Source organism: Microtus oregoni, unplaced genomic scaffold (assembly GCF_018167655.1).
Source record: "Microtus oregoni isolate MIOR12 unplaced genomic scaffold, Mior012 000056F_ref0000123, whole genome shotgun sequence".
Classification (NCBI taxonomy): domain Eukaryota; kingdom Metazoa; phylum Chordata; class Mammalia; order Rodentia; family Cricetidae; genus Microtus; species Microtus oregoni.
The window spans coordinates 5,734,581-5,759,506 of record NW_024543832.1 but is presented as its reverse complement, the minus strand read 5'-3'; the positions used below and the strand labels follow the sequence as shown (position 1 = coordinate 5,759,506).

The 24,926-nt window shown below is 38.5% G+C and overlaps 1 protein-coding gene across 2 annotated transcripts in view; it reads left to right on the top strand.

Moving 5' to 3' along the window:
* Sp4 (Sp4 transcription factor) overlaps positions 1–24,586 on the top strand; it is a 61,776-nt gene extending 37,190 nt beyond the window's left edge. For both annotated transcript variants that reach the window (XM_041638961.1, XM_041638962.1), the window contains exons 5-6: positions 8,898–9,097; positions 21,282–24,586. In XM_041638961.1, coding sequence (XP_041494895.1) covers positions 8,898–9,097; positions 21,282–21,529 — 448 coding nt within the window. In that variant the 3' untranslated portion in view covers positions 21,530–24,586. The remainder of the gene's footprint in view (positions 1–8,897; positions 9,098–21,281) is intronic.
* The last annotated feature ends 340 nt before the right edge of the window (positions 24,587–24,926 follow it).

Sequence of the window (24,926 nt, the reverse complement as noted above, 5' to 3'; positions counted from 1 at the left end):
ATATTTAGTATATTTATGTATCATACTTGTTTATCCCATTGATATACAGCAGAATTGTCCATTATTGTCCACTATGACCACTGTATACATGTATATAAAAGTGTGCATGCAGACATTCAGTTTTTATTTCTCGGTGTGTGTGTGTGTGTGTGTGTGTGTGTGTGTGTGTGTGTAGAAATAGAGTTGCCTGACTGTATGGTGACTGTTTAACCATTTAAGGAGCTGTTACACTATTTCCTAAAGTGGCTGCACCATTCTGTATTCCCACCAGCACTGTATGAAGAAGGTTCCAGTTTCATTGTAGAATTGCTAGGTCTTTTCACTGCTTGATTTTTTTGTTTTTTAAAGTCAGCTTAATAATCAGTCTGAAAGGGATATCATAGTATGCTTTAGATTGAAATTTTCTTAGTAATTAGTAATGTTGATCATCTTTACATGTGGTTTTTGATCATTTGTGTATCTTTCGAAAATGTGTATTTAGATCCTTTTCCACATTTAATTGCATCATTTTTTTAAAAATCACTGACTAGTTCCTTATATATTCTGGTGTAAGATCTCACAAGGACATGATTTGGAAGTATTGTTTCCTAGTATGTGGAATGAACACACACTGTCAAAATTGTGTCTCTCAAAGCACAAAACCTTTTGAAGTATAATTTTTGTTTGTTTCTTCTTCCTTGTTTACTTTTGCTTTTGATCTCATAGTGAAGAATCCATTACCAATTCTAAGGAAGGTTCATAGTTCTGTTTTTTTTTAATCTTACATCTTTTACTCTGAGATTTAGATACGATAATTCTTAGTTCCCTTTTCAAATGTGTTATGAAGGAAGGATTCACCTGGCATCATTTACTGAAGTTTCTTTTCCTCTTGAATGATCTTAGCTTCCATTTCTCAAAACTGCATTAAGTGTTTAACAACACTGGGGATTCTGTATGAATTTTAGCATTAGCTTGTCAGTTTCTATGGAGATGAGAAGGGGTGTTCTGATGGGAGTTGAAGTGAAAGTGCAGGTCAGTTTGCGGGTAGTGACAACTTAACAATATTGGGTCTTCAGGTTCATACAAAAGAGCATTTTTCTGTTTATTTAGATTTTTGCTAATTTATTTCATCATTATTTTGTGTTTTTTAAAGAGTGTAAGCTTAGCATTTGTTGAATTTATTCCTGTTAAATTTTCCTGATGTTATTATAAATGAAACCGTTTTTTATTTCTCATTCCGAGTGTACATAATCACATTGACTTCTGTGTACTGATCTTATATTGTGGAATGTTGATGATCTCTCCTTGTGGTTTTCTTAATGGTTGCTTAAGAATTCTTTATCTATTGGGTTGAAGAGATAGCTCAGCAATTAAGAACATTGGCTGCTCTTCCAGAGAACTCAAGTTCAAGACCCATCATCCACATAGTAGTTTACACCTGTCTGTAACTCCATTCCCAGGGGATTGGACATCCTCTTCTGGCCTTCGTAGCACACATGTGGTGTGCAAATATATGTGCGGGCAAAGCACTTATACACATTTAAAGAAATTGAAGATTTCTATAAACCAGACCATACACACTGGAAAAAAAACTGCATCTTCAACAGATGGTGCTAGTCAAGCTGGATGGCTGCATGCAGAAGAATCAGATAGGCACCTATTCATTGCGCTTCACAAACTCAGCTCCCATTGGATCCAGGACCTCAACATAGGATTTGATATCCTAAGTCAGATAGAAGAGATGGCAGGGACTAGGCTTTAACTCATTGGCACAGAAAAGGATGTTCTGAACAGAGCACACATAAGACCAGTGACTAGTGAATAGGACCTCAGAGCTGGGGAGACAGGACAGCTCGCAGCTCTGTGTAATTCTAGTTCCAGGGAATTCAGCACCCTCTTCTGGACTTCACAGCCATCAGTCATGCAGGCTCTACACAGACATACATACAAGCAGAATGCACAAATACAATAAAATGGTTTAAAAAATAAATGGGGTCTCATGAAACTGGAAAGCTTCTGGGTGGCAAAGGACATTGTCATTCAGATGCTTTACCAGCTATACACAAACAGAGGGCTAGTATCTAGAATATATAAAGAACTAAAAAAACTGAACATCAAGAAAATAATCCAATTAAAGAGCAGGGTACAGAACTAAACAGTTTTCAAAAACTGAAACTCAAATGGCTAAGAAATACTTTTAAAAATATTCGACATCTTTAGCCCTCAGGGAAATTAGAACCACCTTGAGATTTCATCTTATCTTGGTCAGAATGGCCAAAATTAATAAAACAAATGACAGCTCACACTGGTGAGGATTGAGGGAAGTGGGTTGTCGCTGGTTGGAGTGAAAACCTGTGCAGCCATTATGGAAACAGTGTGGAGATTCCTCTGGAAGCTGGGGGTTGATGTACTTCAAGATCCAACTCTACCTCTCCTAGGCGTTTCTATCCCAGAAGATGACGGTCCACTACAGAGATGCTTGCTCGCCTATGTTTATTGTGCTCTGTTGATAATAGACAGAAGTTGGGAACTGCCCAGATGTCCATCAGCTGATGAGTGGATAATGAAAATGTGGTACATTTACATGATGGAATATTGTTGAGCAGTTAAAAAATGAAATTTGCAGGTAAATGGATGGAACTAGAAAAAAATCATGCTGAGTAAGGAAATCCAGATCCCAAAAGATAAATAGCACATGTTCTTCCTTATATATGGCTGTTAGCTCTGCGCTTTCAGAATATGTGTACAATCCAAACAACCACAGAAGTTAAGTACCAAGTAAGGGACCAGGGAAGAAGAGATAATTTCCCGTGTAAGGGAAGATAAAGCTATGGAGAAATAAAGGGGCGACTAGAATAGGAGGATTAAGGAGGGAAGATGGAGAGGGATAACCAGCACTAAAGGCCATTGGGATATGGGTATGTGTAAGAGGGATTTAAGTGGAGCCACTAACTAGTAGGGGGACGATGACTCAGCTAGACATCTTATGTTCCTGTAATACCGTCAGTGCCAGCAGTAGGCACATACTGGTGCTCACAGCCTACATCTTGTTGAGATATTAACCGAAGGGTCACATCGAATCCCTAAACATAACAGACTGTTGAAGGTTATTGATTGCTCTACATAATTTATTTATAAGACCCATTTCTAAAGACAGTTCGTCATTGGATATATAAAAGTCAAACTGGTACCTAATAAGAAGCTTCACTCTTGATTAGCATTCATGGTACTAGAAAATATTCTGCAAGCTGCAAGGGAAAGACAACCCAGCTACAAACACTGCGACCTTATAAGATACCCTAGCATAGTAGGGGCACAAATGTTCTGTCACTATCAGCCACTTTTAAAAATTGTACTGAAGGTCTTCTCCATTAAATGGAACCCATAGCTGAAACTGATCAAGTGGGCAAGGATCTGAGACTAGATAGGACATGAGCCTCAGGGAAAACCTTCTACTGTTAGTCTGCTAAGGATCTGAGACTAGATAGGACATGAGCCTCAGGGAAAACCTTCTACTGTTAGTCTGCTAAGGATCTGAGACTAGATTGGACATAAGCCCCAGGGAAAACCTTCTACTGTCTGCTAAGGGAGCAGAGCAGTGAAGTGACTCCTAATGACTGACTGCTGTACCTTAGGTGAGTGCCTCCCTCAGCACTCATCAGAGAAACTTCAGAGATCCAGAGCTGGACAGTGTGCAGGCAGGGAGAAACTTTGAAGAACTCACTTCTATATAGGATGTCTTCATCAAACTCCTCTCCTTAAGGCTGGGGGATGTATGTGGGAGAGGATGTAGGAAAGGCTGTGTGAGCCAGAGGTGTCATACAATCAAAAGACAGTGGATTCCAGACATAACAGGACCAGTACACATGTGAACTTACAGAGACTGACAACATACACAGAACCTGCACACGTTCAAGGCAGATGGGAAGAGGGAGCAGAAATGGGTTCCTTTTCCTAACCAAGAAGCTATTTGCAATTGATACCTACTAGCCAAGGAAAATGAGTTTTCTCCAAAGGAGTGGCACTGGATATAACAACTGTGCTCCAGAGCAGGCCCTATCTTTAGGAATAGTTGACCAGCAAAAACTCACTCTATCTGGGGGAGGCCTTTTGATCGCATTTTGTTTTGTTGTAACAATTTTTGTCTGTTGATCTTTTATGTGTTCTGATTTTCGTAGGTTTTTTTTTTTTTTGAGAAAGAGAAACAATGTAAAGTTGATAAGGAGATGCCAAAGGAGAGGAAAACTACAGAATTAAAAACAATGAATTCTATATCCCCAATTATATCTGTGAAAAAAAATTAGCTCTGTTTTACTTCTTTTTCTACTCTGAAGTTCTGTTTGTTTGGGTTTTGGGAGCAGGTCATCTAGTTTGTCCTTTATGACTCCAGCTGTAGAACCCTGGATCAAATTGAGGACACTCTTTTCTCATTTTAATCAGAGAAGGATTATTATGACAAACACTTTGTTGCATTTGTTATAATGATCATGAACTTTTAAGGAAATTCTATAAAGTTGTAACATAAGTAGTCAGTACAAGTCAGCATTTTTGCATGTTTATGATAAAATCTTCCTGGTCATGGTCTACAATTCTTTTTATACATGACCAGGGATGAATAGGAAAACCTTGTCTCCAAAGCAAACAATGATATGTATTAGGGGATGGGATTTCATCAGCAAAGCTGTCTGAACCTAGGCTTTGTGTAGTTCTAATTCTTTTCGTTACAGATTTATTTTGATTCGCCACTTGTATTTGGTTGTTTGCTTGTTTGTCAGTTTTCAGATTTTCTGTTTAAGAACTCATCTGCCTCATCTAAGTGGTTGATAACAGATTTATCCCTAATGTTCCTTTAAGATTCTTTCTATTTTCATGAGCTTGATAATGATTTTCATTTATGAGTGAGTTAATTGAGTTTGTTTGTCTTGGTTAGTTTAGCTGAAGGGTTATCATTTTGTTGATGTCTGCGAGCATATGTATGTTTGACATTTTTCACATCTGAAAGCTCCCTGGGCCTGTCTACTTGCTTCTTCCCAGGACTAGCCAGCCTGTGGTTAAGCCTTATCTCCGGGTACCGTGTATGTGCCCTAGGTGCTTTGCAGCAGCTTGTTTCCTTTGGGAAATGATCCCTTCAGTTAAACTTCAGCTTTCTTGCAGATTGTCAGCTTCTTTGAGAAGATCTGGGGCTTATTCTGGTTAGAATTTTGGAATCAAGGCTCTTTGATGTGGGAGTGATTTCTTATTAATAAAGAAACTGCCTAGACCCATTTGATAGGCCAACCCTTAGGTAGGCGGAGTAAACAGAACGGAATGCTGGGAGAAAGAAGCTGAGTCAGGGAGTCGCCATGATTCTCCCACTCCAGATAGACGCAGGTTAAGATCATTCCTGGTAAGCCAGCTCGTGGGCTATACAGATTAATAGAAATGGGTTAGATCAATATGTAAAAGCTAGCCAATAAGAAACTGAAACTAATGGGTCAGGCAGTGTTTAAAAGAATACAGTTTCCGTGTAATTATTTCGGGTAAAGCTAGCCGGGTGGCGGGACACAGCCCGCCGCTCCGTACTTCAACAGAGTGGCGCCCAACATGCTAATGAACTCCACGTAAAACCTGAGAGGGCTTAAAAAGGAGAGAGAGAGAATTTAAGACAGCTTTTTGCTGTTTGTGGGTTGTGTGCCGCAAAGAAATTGTCCTGACTCACCAGCAGGAAAAAACTGGCTGTTTTAAAATGCCGGCTTTCTGGGCTATGCCGCCATTGCGATCTCTGTCTGGCTCCTGTGGGAGACAGAGCTTTTAAATGGAACATTTGGAGTAAAGCTCTACGGCTTGCTGGATGGCAATGTGGATTGCTGTGTGCCTGGAACTGTGTGTGGCTCAGAGGCACCAAATGGCTCTGAGGCAGGAGCGGCTTGACTCAGCTCTGCCATGCTGAACTGTGATGGTCTCAGGCAGGAACTACCGTAATTACCATAAAAACAGCGCATTTAAGGTTTCAACTGGGCAGGACACAGGCGGTACCGTATTACCTGTACATGGTGCAACTTAAGTTTTTAAGAACTGCTTAACATTTTAATAAATGCTCCTGGATAGTAAAAAAAATGTTACAGATTCACAATAAAACAGATTCAGACATAAAAGACCACACTGTTGGATGATTGTACATAGGCTTGAGAGAGAGAAGAAAAAGAATATAGAGGATAAAGTTAATGGTTTAAAAAAAAAAAGGTAAAGTCTTTAAAGAGACAGAGTACAGATAGTTAAGAGATTAAAAGAAATAAAGAAAAATAAGCCATGTAAAAATGGAAAATTCACAGAGAGTCTGGATTATGTACATTGTGCTTTCTTTAAAATTTTTGACTATAAAGGAGCTAAGTACAGAGAGACATTTCATTACATGGGCTGCTAAGCTAAACCAGAATGGATATAAGGGTATTACGATTTCAAAATTTGGGTTTAAGAATATGATGCTTTGGAGAGGGTCTTCTTTTGTTTTCACAGAGGACCAGACCCTGTGGATTTCTTCTATCCCAATTTGGTATGATAGACCACGACCTCCGGAAAAGTTCCTGTGAACACCCTCAAAAAATTACTTCACTCAACTGGCAACTGAAATAAACCTGGCACACAGGTTACACCCTAAAGATCTGATTAACAGCGCCCCCATTCAGCAGGAAGCAGTATGGAGAGAAAGAACTGCGCCCATGTTCCCAAAATATTGTTTGTAAATGTTCTTTTACATTTAAAGGGGGAAATGATATAGGTATGAGTAATTTGCATTGGTGTGGATTTTACAGTCAATTTTGTTATATGTATATGTATTTCTGATCTTGATTAAGGTATTGTGATTGTGTAGTTTATTTAAAAATGTAATATATAATTAAGAAATATAGGTTAATGGTTAATCATCAATAATAGTCAAGCTTGTAGTCATGTTAGTTAGATTTTCTAGATATATAGAGATACATTTCAGTTAGATAGACATTCTTCATATCTTTCAAAGACTGCAGAATATGGCATTTAATGTTTTAATAACTTAGGACTTTTCATGACAATGAGACATATCTGCTCCTGGTGGCACCAATCTACTTCGAGAGGAAGATGGGCATCGAAGAGGATCCTTATGGAGTTGGATAGCCATTTGGGCAAGAAACTGCTCTTGCCTGGACTGTTGCATAAAATAGACACAGAGAACCCTCAGAGAGAGGACTGCTGAACTTGCCTAAAGGTGAGACGGTCTTTTGGGGTTCATGACTCATGAAAGAGTCTGCGAGACATTCTGCAGGACACAGCAGATAGTGACTGAACTGTCTTTGAAATTTCCTGCTTCATGGAAATGTCTGCTGGATACTATGGGCCTGAAGGCTGAAGATGGATGCCCCAACCATACAAAAGAACTTTGGGTGACTGTCCAGGCAGCAAGATGTCTCTGTCATTTCTAGAGTTTTCTTATTTCTTGTTTACTTAGGTAGTATTATATCCTTCTGGAGTCTTTGATGGAGTTGAAGAATGAATAGATAGTTATAGTTTTCCTTAGTTATGATAAAAGATAAAATAGATATAAATATAGTAACTGTAATTCTTGCTTGATAACTGTTTTGCTATATGTAATTTTACTATGTTAAAGTTAAAGCCTTTCTTTTTTGTTTAAACAGAAAAAGGGGAAATGATGTGGGAGTGATTTCTTATTAATAAAGAAACTGCCTAGACCCATTTGATAGGCCAACCCTTAGGTAGGCGGAGTAAACAGAACGGAATGCTGGGAGAAAGAAGCTGAGTCAGGGAGTCGCCATGATTCTCCCACTCCAGATAGACGCAGGTTAAGATCATTCCTGGTAAGCCAGCTCGTGGGCTATACAGATTAATAGAAATGGGTTAGATCAATATGTAAAAGCTAGCCAATAAGAAACTGAAACTAATGGGTCAGGCAGTGTTTAAAAGAATACAGTTTCCGTGTAATTATTTCGGGTAAAGCTAGCCGGGTGGCAGGACACAGCCCGCCGCTCCGTATTTCAACAGCTCTTAGGTGGGAAATTGGGCAATGATGGGGACAGGGACAGCATTATTGTCTTGTTTTCTTAACCTTGCCTCCCCCAGCTTGGTTGCTCTAATTTATGAACTATGTGAATGAAGGTCCAGAACCACTCGGACGTACTATGTCATTTTCATCAAATCACAGTTAATGCGGAGCTCGTGTCCATGGATTGGCACTGGGTGCCTTTTAACCACCCCCAGCTGGAACTCAGCCTCAGAACAGGGGGTGCTGGCAGTAGAGTGAGAAACACCGCACACTGCCCCTCTTTGGAAGATAGCAATTTGACTGGGAGGCTGTACTGCCCTCTAACTTGTCGTGGAGGTTGGAGGGAAGGAGACCAACTGTTCTTATATACTTCTATAGATGTCATTGAGTGAATATGTGCTGTTATTTGTTCTTAGGACCATGACCGGAGACTCTTGGACAATGGTTGGGAGGTAGATTTATAATATACTGGTTTTGCTGGGAGGGATTCATGGAACTCTTTGACACACCGGCCTGCTACCAGTGGGTCTTTGTATCCCACATCTTGGTTAGCAGGCTTTTTGGTACTTAGAGGAGAATTTTCACGAGTTTTGTTTTTCTTTCCCCAGGTGTCAGTAGCATGCCTGAACTCCAACGCTAAGGACACTGGGGCAGGGAGATTATCAAGTCCAGGCAGCCAGAGCTATGTAGTAGACATAAATTCTGAGATTTGCCACATTTTCATGGGAGTTTTTTTATGTAGTACATGAGCATATTTTATTTTTTCATTAATGCACAATTTTCTCATGTTTGTTTATGTGCAGACATACTCAGAAAAGAAATTTCTAATCATGTAGAGGCCTACCATTTTGGCACAGATAGAAGCTGAGTTTGGGATGTAATGGTATTGCTTTTCTTCTGTTAGGGGCAGCAGTGAACCAGGAAAGAAGAAGCAGCACATTTGCCACATTGAAGGGTGTGGGAAAGTGTATGGCAAGACCTCTCACCTCCGAGCACATCTCCGCTGGCACACTGGAGAAAGGCCTTTCATCTGCAACTGGATGTTCTGTGGCAAAAGATTCACAAGGAGCGATGAGCTTCAGAGGCACAGAAGGACCCACACAGGTGAGTTGTTTATCTCAGGCTGCAGCTGTTCTTTTTACTTAGTTCTCCGGTGCTTACTGACAGTTACACTGTGAAGGGCAAGACACCTTACCTCTTTCTGACGTACATTTATTTTACTTCTGCAACTTTATCACCATATTTATGTGACCTGGAATTTGTTCCTTTTGCTTTTTAGGATGTTACATTCATACAATTTTTTAAATAGTTTAAATATGTAAGACGAAAACTAGATTATGATTGTCAGTGTTTTTAAGGAGGAGAAAGGGGGTTAGGAAAGGTGGTATCCACTTCCATATTGGACTATCAGCAGTCCATCAGCCAGAGACACTGAGCTGTTCTTCACACTTTTGGAGATGTCTAGAGTTGTGGGATCTTGTCTTTTAGCATACCTAATTGGTCAACATAGAAGCAATGTTTCTCCCTGAGGATGAAGCAAAGGCCACTCTAGTTGGTTTTTTGTTTTGTTTTGTTTATTGTTTTATCTTTGGTGGTCTGCCCTCCAGCTCCTGAATAAATACACAGAGACTTCTTCTTACCTTTGAAGTCCTTAGCTTGGTTTGTTTCTAGCCAGCTTTTAAACTTAAATTATCCTGTTTCTCTTTAATAACATTTTCCTCGGGGCTTTTTACCTTTCCTTATTCTTTTCATCTTTAGTTTCTTCTTACACCATGGCTGAATGGGTGGCTGGCCTCTAATGTCCACCTCTCCTTCTCCTTTTTCTGCTCCTCCTACTTTCTAGGTTTCTCCTCCTATTTATTCTCTTTTTTGTATGCCAGCCCCACCTATCCTTTCTTCTGCTTAGCTATTGGCCATTCAGCTCTTTAATAGACCAATTAGGTGTTTTAGGCAGGAAAAGTAACATCACAGAATTAAACAAATACAACATAAAAGAATGCAACACATCTTTGCATCACTAAACAAATATTCCACAGTGTAAATGAATGTAACACATCTTTACTAATATTCTAGAAGTGACCACCATTCTTTACAGTTAGTAGATCTAATCCTTGCCAGTTCTGTAACACCACAGAGCCAGCAAGTCGTTTTGGCCCTCGAGCATGAGGATGAGGTCCTGGGTGAACTGAGAGGAAAGCTGACAGTAGGTCATTAGGGAAGTAGTTAATCCTGGTGGCCCAGTGGTGATACCACCAGTTAACCCAGGACTGAGAAGGGATAGGACCTGAACCATGCGTTTGCCGTACCATGCCTTTGTAAACTTTGTGATAGGAGCCAGCAGAGTTTTTCTCTGGGACAAGGAGCATCAGGGCACAAGTCCCTGACCACCAGCAGGTAGGCAATGGTAAATTTAAGTGCCTGATCCCTACAGTGATCATATTGGTGTCTTTGAGTAATATTCCTTTTGTTTTTACAGGAAATGTCAAGAATAACATAATAAATATCTACTTAACATTTTTTCACAATTATAATTTTGTTATTTTTAGTAAATCAATTCACCAAAGAAGTCAGTATCAAAAACAGCAGTCACCATCGGTCTGTGTTTTGGTGTCATGTTTCTAGTGTATTTTTAATACTCATGCATACTATTTGTGGGTCTCCATAGAAAGCAATGTTTTATACAGGTCATAAAATGTTACATAACAATATCATTCTACGTACTTTATTTTCCTTTTTACTCAATTACACATTTGTTTGTTTTCAGTGTCCTTCACATGGTCACCGCAGAGCATGAAATCATGTCCTGCAGTGTTGCTTGTTGGTAGGTTCTCTGCTGCTCTGACAGCACTGGACATGTAAGGGATCACAGAGCATGTGGACTTGCTAATGGTGTCTCTACAGTGGCCCTCAATGTTTCTGCTTGACTAGCTATGTCAGAAGTCCGTGCTCATGTATTCTCACTACTGGAGTGCCAAGGCTTCAGAGTTTGTATCTGTTTAAACTAGTTTCTCTTTTTAAAGTTACATTTTTCACGGTTTTCCCTGAGATCAAGCATCTTTTTATGTGTGTTGTTTGTTTGACTTCTTTGCCATCCTACTTCTTCTTGATTTGTCTTCTGGGGTATTTCTCAGTCATGTCATTTATATGTTGCAGATTTACCCCATGTTTTTGTGTTTCCTTTTGTCATACAGAACTTTTACACTTTTCGCTGCAAAGCCTTTTTAATGAGAAAGTCAAGTCTAAAATAATTTTGATGTTATTGGAATATTTTTATTTTTATAGCTTTGAGTTTTTTGTTCTTTGCCTCTAGTTTGGTCTTTAGATTGCCCAGACAAGTAATTTTGTTTCCTTTTGGTTTTTTTTTTCCCATGTGTGTATGTGTGTGTGTGTATGTATATAAGAGAGAGAGAGAGAGAGAGAGAGAGAGAGAGAGACAGAGAGAGAGAGAGAGAGAGAGAGGAGAGAGAGAGAGAGAGAGAGAGAGAGAGGGAGAATGAACTAAGGCTGTAATATTTTCAAGCCATTTCTTGACTGGTTTATTTCTCTGTACTAATTTGCACTAACATTTCTTTCAAACTATCCTCTGTAATTGTGTCTAATTTCTAGGTCCCCTGTGACGAAGCGTTTTGTATTTGTCAGTTTTTGCACAAGCACCGTCCAGTTTTAGTTACTGTAAGCTGTATGAAATCTTGTGTTGAGAAAGTACCTGGTTCTTACTGAGTACGTTTCAAGTTAGGTGTTAACCTGCAGAAACTGAAGTTGTATGTTAAAGACGTGGGAGGTCCTAGAACTGGCCTTTCTTAGGAGCTGCTGTTTCTTATGTATTTGAAGGTATTACTTCATTTGCTGCTCAAGCCTCACCATTAGATAGAAACAAGCTCTGTCCTTAGATTAGAAAGTGATCTTCGATATCTGGGGATGACTAGGAGTGACAGAGGCCTTAGGCTCCATTCCCAGCACCATCAGTTGGTAATAAATTACAAAGCACAAACATGGTATGATCCACCTTGGCACGCCCGTGGAGTAGCAACACAAATGAGCATGTTGCTCCGCCCAAGAGCTTAGCATTATGTTACCTCTGTGAACTTCAGTTTTTACAAGTATTTAAATCTGTTAGTGTTGCTTGGTACTTGTAATGTTACCTCATTCTTGACATTATCAAATATGATGTGATTCAAAGCTAATGCCGTGACAATGTTGTGTGTGATCTTGAGAATGACTCTGCTATGTATGCCCGCATGAGAATATTTGCCATCTCCTCCCTGGATTTGCAGAGGAAAAGTTGAGGAGAATTGCCATTTGACTTGAAGCCTTGCTTTGTGATTGCAGTTGTTTGAATTGATGTGTTTGTAAAGTCTTCTGTGTCACACATCCATACTCATACAGGTACACAAAACATAAATGCTACACAATCAAATATTAATAACTGATGGTATACCCCACCTTTTAGAGTCAGGGTCTCATGTATCCTTTTCCTAACCCACCTGCCTCCACCTCCTGAGGGCTTAGAGTACAGCCATGCATCATCACATCCTGCTTATGCCATTCTTGGTGTTAAACCAGGGGCTTGTGCCTGCTAAGCATGCACCATCTAAGCCACATCTCTAGCCTTTCTTCCCTCCTCATCCCTCCTTTCCCTTTCCTCCTTCTCCCTCTCTTCCCTCTCCTTTTTAATATGATTCAGATTGTAATCATCTGCTCTCTTACTAGAACATCAGAATCAGACGTTCTTTATGCTTATTGATACAAATGTTTGGAATATATATTATTCTATATAAATTATTTAATTAAAGCATATTGAGGGATATGAGGACATGCCTATATGAAGAGTCTGTGCTCCTCTTACAGAGGACCCTAGTTCAGCACCCAGCATCAGTGTAGGGACCTTTAAGTCCAGCTCCAGGGAGTCCAGCGTCTCCATCATCTGGCTGCCAGGGGTTTTGGCTCTCGTGTCTATGTTCTCCTCCACAGACAGAGCTGCTTTCACATTATATTTTAAAAATCTTTTTTAAAACGTTAGGAAGTGTTTTAAAAAATCAACAAAACTATTAGGGACTGAGATTGGGGCTTGGTGGTAGAATACTGGCGTAGTGTGCAGAAAGTGCAGGTCCCAGTACCGCAGTGAGACAAGGTGAAAGCTGTTTGGCACCAAAACTCCTAAGCCCTGTGTTGATGTGCTTCTAGAGAGGACTTCGAAAGGGTTGAAAATAGCCATGCCAGTGCTTGTTAATTTTGTTGAAAACAGTATCAAGCAAAAATACCTTTTGAAATAAGTATTGATTAAAAGTTGAATATGTTTAAGTTGAAAAAGCTTTGATCATTCATGGCTTTTTGTTCAGTATTTAGCCATCACTCACAATAGAAACACACTGATTGATTGTGAGTAGGTAAAAAAATAATTAAAAAATTATTTTTAATCCCCTTTGAAAGTAGTAAGGATTAATTTGCTTTGCTAAAATAATGTAAAGTCTGTAATGATCCATGCACAGTATTTAAAAATCGATAGTACATAAACTTGTGAAGGAGGCTCTTCCTCACCTCTCATCCTGGTCGCAAGAGAAAATTACTGCACTGTGTTTTTTTTTTTTTCTCCCCCTGTGATAGTATCTCTTTAGATACACTGAAATATTTTGCCTGACTTTATGACAGTCAGGTTAATTTTGTGAATAATGGCTGACCTGGTGTCTCGTTCCTTGAGCAGCAGTACTTAGGAGGAAGGGGAAGGTGCATCTCTGTGAGATAGGCCAGCCTGACCAATCAGCATACAGAGGGACAACCTGCCTCAAAAGAAAACAATAAAACTTTATGCCGTTGGTTCAACATTTAGGGTTCTATGCAAAAATGACTGTTCTAGAACACATCCCCTTATTGTTGGGTATTCAGATGCAGTGAGGTCATTGTTTTGTTTGTGACTCTCCTCTGGTTTTATGCTGCAGATTTAAGCCCCCCTCCCCCATCACTGCTAATCTAATGGTGTTTCAGGGGAAGGCAGTCAGGTATGATCATGCTGCCATCTTAAACAATAAAGAATTACATTTACTTTTTCTGCTCATTGGAAAATATTATAGGAATAGAACCAAGAGTTTATTGTACATAATAATGATATAGATGTACATAGAGCATACTTCATGTAATAGTATAGCTCGTTTCAGTGAATATTTTACTGTAGATATGGTACCCATGTTTTTAGAATATTTCATTGGCCAGTTACATTGTGCCAAGAAGTAGTCAATCCAGGGATGATTTCTGAGAAGTAACGTTACAGGGAGGTTTCATCTTCAACCACATTTTTCAACAGCTAAGAAAAACCCAGAGATGCACCTGAAGTGCTGTTTACAGTAGACTTTACAATGTGTTGCGGAGAGTTTCATAATATCCTGTATAAAGGTATAGGTAATTAGAGGCTCAAGTGGAAAGGACAGTTGATAATTGAAATGCCTATGGTTTCATGTACAAAAGAAAAAGGATTAATTGGTGAAATAGATAAGGTCAGAAACTCTATAGTTACATTAAATTTTTTTTCCCAGAAAGTAGCTGCTCGCTGCTTCAGTAAGTTTGGAAAATGTTCAGAACTATTTCCTGTGACTTGGCCACCAGCCAAAATGAATCAGCCTTTTGGTACCAGGGCTAACATTTTATAACTGGGTAGTTTGCATGTTTTCTTATCTAAATGATGGGATTAACAAAGCAGACAATTGAGGCATGAACTCAAACTTAAATAAGTACCCAGTGCAGGTAAGTTTCAAATTGTTCTGCCTACTTGGTCTCCCCATCCTATGGGTTAGTGTTTAGAGGTGCAAGCAACAAAAAAATAAGAGAAATTCCATGTATATGGCCAGAGAAGTCAGAAAAGGGGCCAGTGGGCTCCCAAACTAGGCCCATCAACATTCCATTGCAGTTGTGGCAACATAGATACCAAACAGTTTTTACACTCTCACATCTCTAGCAAGAGGATCCACAAAATGGGGCTATGTTTACCATGCTATGTGAGTGGAATGACCATTATTTTTCTCTCAATATTTTTGCTCAAACTGTGGCCCCAGATAGATGCTATAAGAGGCCATAAAACTTGGCGTTCTAGTTGATGAAATAAAAAAAAAAAAAGATACATTTATGCCTTGAAAAATACGGAGGAACTATTGAGGGAAAAAAGATAAAAGCTGGTCACTAATTCTGTGTGTACAACAAAAGAAATGCTAGCTCATTCCTAAGCTGTGCATGCATAGGGTCAACATAGAATGACACAAAACCTGATAAACCATCACCTAATTTTTGCATGTGCACATTCTCCCTATCCTTCTGTGGTGTGTGTGTGTGTGTGTTAGAGAGAGAGAAAATGCACTAAATCTACATATATGTATATCCGTGCACACACATGCAAAAACCAGAGGGAGGCATCAGTCTCCGTCTTAGTGCCTTGAGATAGCCTCTCTTACGGAACCAGCAGTTTATGGTTTAGGCTAGTCTGTGGTTAGGCTGCTTAGCTAATCAGCAAACTCCCAGGATTCACCTGTCTCCAGTCCACGGTGCTAGGCTTATAGCTTGCACAGCCATTACACCCCCTCCTTTTTTGTACTTAGAGTTTAAACTCAGGTCCTCATGATTGTCTAGCAAGTGCCTTTGCCCACTGAGACATCTCCCTAGCCCTTTAACAATGCCTTCAAAGAGGAGTTAATATTGAAACTTGGAAATTCGAAAAAAGAGTACGAAACTGAATCTGAATGGACATAAGTGGAGGTATTTTCTTCTCATACAAAAACATTTCATAGAAGATTTTAAAGGACTCATAATCTCCACAGCATAAGATCTCAATTGTCTAGAGTACAACAGGATGCTAAAATAATCCAGATTTAAGAATTTCTCAGACTTTAAAGCAGTCACTAAAACCATGGTCCATGGACTGATTAGAAGCAAACATGTTGAAAAGAAATGGAAAAGCAGACACTTGCAATTAGAGAAATTAAAACTATGGGACATTACCCAATGGAAAAGTACAATATTCAAAGTAAGAAATGACTAAATGTTCAGTAGCCAAATGGAAACTGTAACAAGAGAGCAGTGCAGTTGAAGACAGAGCAATAGAAATTAGAGTCTGAAAGACAAAGGGAAAGACAAGACAGCAAGAGAGTGAGTGGACCTCAGGGATGCATGGGGCGGAAATGAAGGATCTAAAGTTCAAATGACTGGAAAGAAGGGAAAAGGTTGATACAGGAAAAACATCATACAGTGGCCAAGGCTTCTCATATTAGGTATTAATTAGAGATCCAAATGTTAGCTAAATCCTAGTGAAGTGCTAAAAGGAAAACATGCCCAGGTGTGTCACAAGATCAGTCTACTGCAGACCAAAGATGATGAGAATCTTGAAAGGCAGTGAAAGAAAATGACACGTTGTATATGTATATGCATAGCCAGGAAATGGAAATTTAAATGATAGTAGCTTCCCCCTAAAAATTATGGGGGTTGAGGAGTGAGGGAGGATATCCTTGATATCAAAAGCAAACTGGGACCATTGAGCCACCTGTAGTAGCACATTCCTATAATCTTAGAACTTGAGAAGCTGAGGAGAAAGAGTCTGAGTGGAAATGCAGCCTAGGCTACTTCATAAAGTTCAGGCCAACCTGGGCTGTATCTTAATAGTTCTTTTTTAAAATACGTTTTGTAAGCCAGGTGTGGTGGCACATGCCTTTAATCCCAGCACTCAGAAGCCAGAGGCAAGCAGATCTGAGTTCAAGGCCAGCCTACGCTACAGAGTGAGTTCCAAGACGGGGATACAAAGAGAAGCCCTGTCTCAAAAAAAAAAAAAAAAAAAAAAAAAAAAAAAAAACAAAGTAAAACAACAGCAAAAACGTGTTTTCTACGTATGGTAAATGCACCTAAATATGTGTAGATGCACACTCGTGTGTGTGCATGGCCAGAAGAGGACACCAAATATTTCTTCTATCACTCTATGCATTATTCATTGGAAGCAGGGTCTCTCTCTGAACCTATGGCTCACAGGGCTAGGTTGACAGCCAGCAAGCCCAAGTGACCCTTCTCACCACCCTCCTATAGTGTCAGAGTTACAGTTATGTGCCAGACTATTGTCAGCTTGTTACATGGGTGCTGGGATCTGAAGATCCAAATTCAGCTCCTCATGACTGCTAAAGTACTCTCCAACAAACTTATTCAAGATGAAATCAGATTAAAAATATTTATCATCAACTTTGCATCAAAGAAATATTTCATGATAATACTTTTATATCCAAAAGTTCTTGATGGTAAAACAGTAAATGTTATGAGAAAGAAACTTGAAGTGAAGGGAGAACCATCTTAATCAACAAAAACTGGAGTTAGTGCCTGACATAGTGTACACATTTTTAACTTCAGCACTAGGGAGGAGAGGCAGGCAGATCTCCCTCTGAGTTCATGCTCATCTGGTCTACATAGTGAATTCCAGGCCAGCTAACGCTCTATAGTTGAGACCCTGTGTATATACGTAGGTGTGTGTGCAGGGTGTATATACATAGGTGTGTACACACTAGTGCATACACACTAGAGAGAAAGAGAAAAGAAAATGTAAGAATGAAAATAGAGGCAGAAACTGAAACTAGGCTTTGTAGCCCATGCTGGCCTTTGACTTGCCTAAAATGACCAAACAGCATGTTTCTATGAGCCAAGAGAAAATCTCAAAGGAAATTAGAAAATAACTTCTACTGAATCAAAGTTTCATCACATAATTTATAAGATTCAGATGAAGAGGGAACTTATACCATCCTCTTTTTCAGTCAGTAATCTAATGTTTTTTACCTTAAGAAATAAGAAAATGAAGAGATCCAAAATGAGAAGCTAAATAATGAGTGGAAATAGGGAAACAATTCTGAAAACCCTTCAGACCCTGGCCTGTGGGCATGAGTCATTTCTGTACCGCCAGAGGCGGATCCAAAGGCTGCACGCGGACTAGACACATGAGCCACAGAGCTAGTTGTGCCTAGACCACTGAACCCAAAATTGGATTTGCTGAGAATCTTCTTCATCCCTCAGTCACATTGACCAAGAAAGTGTGTGACCACCACTGAAGGAAGAGTAGACATTAAATGAGCATAAATGGACGAGCTGCATGACTCTACTCTAAATGTGAAAATAACCCAGGAAAGGCCCAGGATCAGGACTGGCTCACGGAGAAGTAGATAGGATTGGGCTGTAGCCGAGTAAGCGGGCACCAAGGATAGCACACTGAAGCTGCCCCTGGGACCACTGAGAGTACACTTGAAGATTTGTTCACTGGAGCCCTTAAGGCCAACCTAGTCCGTCTTGAAATTAATTTAAAATGAAAGAAAATAGATATCACAAAATCCCTCTTTTGTAAAGAAATAGAATTTGTTATTAAAAGCTTCCAGGAAATAATATCCTGGATCCAAATCTAAGAAGATTTCATTCCAGGTGTGCAAATCTGAGCATTTGAAAGTCATTTAGGCAAGGTAACTTACCAGATTAATAATGGGATAAGAAATTACACTGACTTAAATGACACAGTAAGTATCTGACAAGATTCTCTAGCCTTTTTTATAAAAGTTCATAAAACTGAACTGAAGAGAACAACACAAACGTAGCAGCTCAAAAGAAAGCAATTGTCGTTTAGTTTCCTTAGGTCACAGGGTCATGGGTGAGCATGGCACTGCACTCAGGGAAAGAAGCTGCCTTGAAGCCCATCCACACTCAGCCAGCTCAGCCTTGGAGTTAGATCAGGTCCCTGCTTGCTGCCGTTGGTCACCTGGCCAGTGTTTGCTCTTGAATGGTGTGTGCTTTTCTTCTCGTATGTGTTCTGGAACACCTCAAAATTCTGGTTGGTTCCTGTCACACTTCTACTCCCTCTAATGCTAGATACAGAGAGGTCTCTTTGAACAGCTGGTGCAATTAGACTGGAGCACCTAGACAGTTGAGAATAATTTCCCTGTACCAAATTCCGTAACCTGTGTAGGCACAGTTGTTAAGCTTTGTAACGTATGTGTAACTTCTGGGGATTGGGACATGCACATCCTCATAAAGCCATGTTGTCTGTGACAGTAGCCAGTATCAACAGATTTGATAAGTAGATGCTTTAATCAGAAAAGGTGATCATAAATTCTGAATGCTCAGGTAGATTTGGAGTAATTAAAATAATTTTGTCTATAAAATTGTATCATCTATAGTTAACATAAATATTCTTTAATTCCTTGAAGTAAAGTCCACTGATGATGTTTGCTGAAGGTTAGGAAATAAGAAATTATTACCCAATATAACAGAAAACACTTCTCTGGAAAAGGACCTTGAGAAAAAAAGGAATCATTTCCCTAGTGTACATTTCCTTGTACAATATAATTTGAATATTCGAGATTTTAGCCCACCCTTTGTGGCTTGAAGTTAATTTGGTAACCAAATGGATGTGTAGAAAGACTGGGCAAGTCCCCACTAAGCATGCCAACATTGTTTCCCTCTTGCCATCTGTCATGGAATGCTGCGGGCTAGACTATCTGGACTGCTCACCTGAGTCATAGATGTACATGGTGGCTGAAGGTTTGAGAGAGGAGTTAAAAGTCAGACATGTTCAGTCTTTCTGTTGCCAGTGCCATGCATACTCAACAAATACTGTTGGAAAGTGACTGAGTTTATGAACATTGCAATTAAATAAGGTTTGCTAGACAGCCACCATGCGGCTTTGTCTCCAGCTGTGTACTTAGAAATGCTCCCACATCTCAGGCCTGTGACTCAGCCTTGGCTGCTGTGAGGTAATGGCAGTCTAGTTGCCCTGTGCTGGAACATAAGAAGCACATGTGTAGGTGCTGTGCTCTCCAGGAAAGCTAGTTTCTGAGCCTCAACTAACTCATCTATAAAATCAATCTAAAACTAGATCATCACGGTTTCTCTAGCTTGAACGTGATCAACTGAAGTCATTTATGGTCCAATAGAAAATGATGGCAAAACTTTCTCAATTGTATTTAATTTTCACCCTTGCTGAGTATCAACATTAATAATATCCGGACTCCTTTGCTTTAGCGATTTTAGGTATTTTCAGTGCCTCTGAGAATTTTGTCCAGTGCATTTATTTAGCCTTTAGAAGAAAAATTCTATATTGTAAATGTAGTGAAGACACGGGCTGGATGGGGGAACATCTGATATGCCAGAACTTGGAATTGTGGGGTTTTCTCTTGGCGAGTCAAAGAAGGGCCAAGGAAACCAAGACAAATGAATGTCCATATTATCTAAATTCTGTTTCCCACCAGGAAAACCCTATTTCACTGCCATAACAGTTGTAAAAGGAAGGACTAAAGCTGTTAGCTAGGTAGCCTTTGTAAACGTCAGGATGGAACAGTCAACCAAGCTTTCATATGTCTTACTCCATTACTCAAAAAGAAGAGAGGGGCCTTTGCCCTCGTTAGTGAACGTTTGATTTGTACTCTAGTAAGTGGAAGTGATTCTATTTAGAACTGGCTTATATTTTGTAGAAAACATGTTTAAGGATCGAAATAGCACCATTGTTCTTTGGAAGCTTAAGGCTGGATTTAATTTGAAATATATGTTCCCAGCTCTCATTTTTTTACTCATAAAAACCTAGCATACTACTAAATTCTTAGCTTAAAATAGTTTGTAAGAGCCAGGTGATGGTGGTGCACACCTTTAATTCCAGCACTCAGGAAGCAGAGGCAGGCAGATCTCTGTAAGTTCGAGATCAACAACACTAGTTCTAGACTCCAAAGCTACAGAGAAATCCTGTCTTGAAAAACTTAAAAAAAAAAAAAAAATCTCAGGTTTAAAGATGAGACCCAGCTATCAACAGCACACATGGTTTTTCCCTTTGTACTGTGCTTTTTGGTAGAGACATAAAGAACTCTTATATCAGGAACCTTTCTATTTTGTAGATGGAGAAATTAAGGCTCAACGTGATTCTTTACTTGTTCCAACTTTTACCCCCCCTAGTTCATGGCAAAAGAGGACTTTTAAGTTAAGCTCAGGTCTTTTATTCTCAGCCACTTGGTTTTCCTCTACATTGTTTGCTTGTTTGTTTTGTTAATTGTTTTAAGTAGAAAGGGCTAAGAGATAACTTAGTGATAGAGAGCCTGCCTACAAGCCTGAACAAGGCTCTGAATTAGAATTGTTGGCTCCTTACCATCCTAAAAACAAGAAGAAAATGTTGTGTCCCTACTCAAACTAGGCGTATCTCTATATATCATAACTTATAAAAGTGAAATATTATTGGAAGAGAAATTACTAGAAATTAAAATTTCATTTAATAAAATATGTGTATAATTTCATTTACTTCTTATGTTTACAGGTGAAAAGAGATTTGAATGTCCAGAATGCTCTAAAAGGTTTATGCGAAGTGATCACCTTTCCAAACATGTGAAAACTCACCAGAATAAGAAAGGAGGTGGGACAGCTCTTGCCATTGTTACCTCTGGAGAACTGGACTCATCTGTCACAGAGGTGCTTGGCTCTCCACGGATTGTCACAGTTGCAGCCATTTCTCAAGATTCCAATCCAGCAACTCCCAATGTTTCAGCAAACATGGAAGAATTCTGAAACGCTATTTCTAACAGAGACCTCTAGTGCTGCACTTAAGTTTACACACCTTTGAAATCTGGAAATGGGCTGGTCAAGTGGAGATCAGAGTGGGAAATCGCATCTGCACCTTGGAATCTTTACGTATTCCAGGGATTTTTGGTTCAACGCATAAAGTGTTGAATTTTTAAAAATAGAAAAAGAAAACCAATGTACTGGAAACAGAAAAGTATTTCTTCCATGTTATAAGTTGCTGTAGTCTTTGGAAATACATCACATAACCTTTAAACAGACCCTCCCTCTAATGTCCCAGTTGCTGATGTGTCTAAAGAGACACCTTTGCAAGCTGGACAAATTAAAGATCTGTTTGGATGGACCTTGTTCAAAGTCTAGTCAGTAATAATTTACACACACTTTTACTCTCTAGCTCAGAAAACAGATTGTGATATGACAATAGGGATAATACTGTATTTCTTTAGCTTGGTTTTTGGGAAAAAAATCCACTTAAAATAGTTTTGGCCGTCTTTTCTAACTATCAAAAGTTCTTCAAAAGTTGAATTAGGTTACGTTCCAAAATACCAACCTGAGATCTATCTCGGGTTTTTATCACCACTACATTATAGTAGTGTGTATGCAGACAATCAGTGAAGCCCAATTATTTTCTCCGTTTTGGAGACACAAGAGCGAAATCTTAGATTAAATTTTAGATTGAAAATTTAGGAAAATGCTGGGGGAAAATTTATTAGAACAGAAATCATAATAGCTTCAAAAAGGTGAGAGTTGAACAAGTTTTGAAGTTCGGGTTGACTGTGTGCCTAACCCTGTGTTCAGTAGCAAAATTTCATTTTAAATGCTCATATTGGAAATGTTCGCATAGATTACAAATCTATGTAATTTCATATTCTGTAAATATGAGTTATGCTGACAATGTGTAGGATTCTTTATGCTTTGACTTAGTAGCCAAAGAAAGAATTATCATGCTTTTTTCAGGTCAGCAGAAATTTATTTTTAACTACATTATAATTTCGTTTTCCTTTGCTAAAAATTGGCAAATCCGATTTTATTTCTAGTACTGTGTTAGGCTTATAAGAATTTATATCACAGTGATGTCTTTATGTTGTATCAATAACAAAGTTTTCCCTAAAGGTCTAGACAGCTTAGCAAATATATAATAAAAATGATATTATGAAGCAAAAAAAAATATTTTTGGAAAACCAGAATACTTTTCAGTCAAATAGTGACTGAAAATATATTTCATTTTTTTTGTGCAAGGGTCTTAGAGAACAGTGTCTTATTAGGAAAGATGGCCAAACATTTCATATGAAAAACAATTGGATTATTCTACTAGATTAAACATTAGTAAGACACTTAATGTTTTTAGAGCGTGCTTACACAGAATCATAACTATTGAAACTCACCATTTGGAAACTAAAATTTTTACCTAATTCATTTGTTATTGGTTTGAAGATAGGTATATGTTTTCTTGTGCATTCTTTACTATTTCAGGAAAAATACTGCTCATGAGAACTCTCTTCCGGAATCATGATGTTTGTTGTCGTTTTGATGAAGGAGAAATACTGTAATGATCACTGTTTACACTATGTACACTTCAAGCCAGCCCTTTGTAGCGTTATATAAAACTGAAGGCCTTTTGTGCTTTCGGTTTGTATAAAAAAGCTTTGAGATTAAAGGAAAAAATTTTTACACTGTGGTTATAAATTTCAAGTTTCTTAAAGCTTTTGTAGACTTGTAACAAAGTCTTTAAATTTCAGTTGAATTTTGTAAGTTGTTTTGTATATTTTATTTAATGTACTTTTAACAACTGATGCATCTGGCTTTAAAACATCAGGATCATTTTGTTGTTTTGTTTGGTACAGAGGAGCATTTGGTAGTGTTAATTTTAATTTTATTATATAGGAGCTGAAACATCAAATATATATTTTATCTATCATGCTACACAATCAGTGCTATAAATTTTTTTATGCAAAGAGACTTTCTTAATGTTTTAATCATGTTTTCTCCAAGCTATACTTTTGTTGTTAGCACCAAGTATGAGCACTCTGCATCACTATTCCCCAAGCCAGTTTCATGTAACTCATATGCTCATCCAATGTGCAAGTTATCCTCACCAACAGTGAGACCTATTGTAGATGAATCAGACGAATCTGGACATCCTTATGGTATATAAAACAATCAGTCAGCAGACACATTTCACCACTGAAATTAGAAATATTTGGACAGTCTGTTCTGCATACCATTCTGAGTCCACTTTCTGTCGTACAGCAGTCGTAATTTTCAGTGTCCTTTGACTCCGTGGGATATAGCTGTGTTAGGGCACAGATGTGCGGTAGAGTCTTGTTAATGGCATTTCACTGCTCATTCTCTTTGCCACCGGTCTGAAGCTTTTCTTTGTAAAATTATCAGTGCAGAGCTCTGTATTTATCATGGTAGAACTCCAGTGTTAGAATAGTTTTCTCTTACAGTATACTTTCTTTGGTTAAGTTTGTGTATGTGTTGCTGATTACATTAGAACTTGATGTTAAGTCATTATTTATCACACTCATGAGAGCAGTAATAAAAGTGTGTAATCTAGGAGAAAAAGTTAATTTGTCAAACTTAGATAAGCATGATGTTTAGGTCCTATTTTTCAATTTTATAACTGTTTTATTGCAACAATATTTGTATTTGAGTCTCCATTTAATGCCTTGTGGTGTTTTTTTATGCATGTCACTAAGTTGTCATCTCACATAAATTGATGTGCAGCATAGGGTATTAAATCTACATAATGATTTTAAAACAGAAATAGTTGATGGTAAAATGTAAATGTTTTGCAAAAATTCCTTATAAAAAGTTTCGTAGTAACATTTCACTTGTAAATTTTTTGTAAAAAAGAAAATGGTTAAAAAAAAGATGAATACAAAAAAAAAAAAAAGAAGAACCTGTTTTCCCATATCCTAGAATTTAGACAATTATTCTGCCAGCAAAGCCTCTGGGGCTGTAATTGACATTTTTACAGTGCTGATTTGTATAAAATTTGTTTTTTTGTGGATTTGGAAATAAAATCATGTACAAGTTGTTGCCTGCAGTAACAATTGCAAGTAACCTTTTAGAGTCCCCTTGGGTTGAACATGCTTCATTTAATTATGTATATCATAGAGCAGCAATAAAGTGTTTAAACTATCAACCTTCTCATCATAGTGAACACTGAAAATTTAAATGCCTCTCACTAGAAAATGTATTGGCAACCCTTCTTAATCCTGGTGTTCAGATCTGATCAACACTCTTCTCAATATACCACCAAAGAACTCCATCTTAGATTGCATGTTAACTTGTGGCCGTTGCTGTAGGCATTTATGGAAATTAAATTTTGGTTTAGAGACACTTCATTTAAATAATTTTAAGCAATAAATGTTAGGAA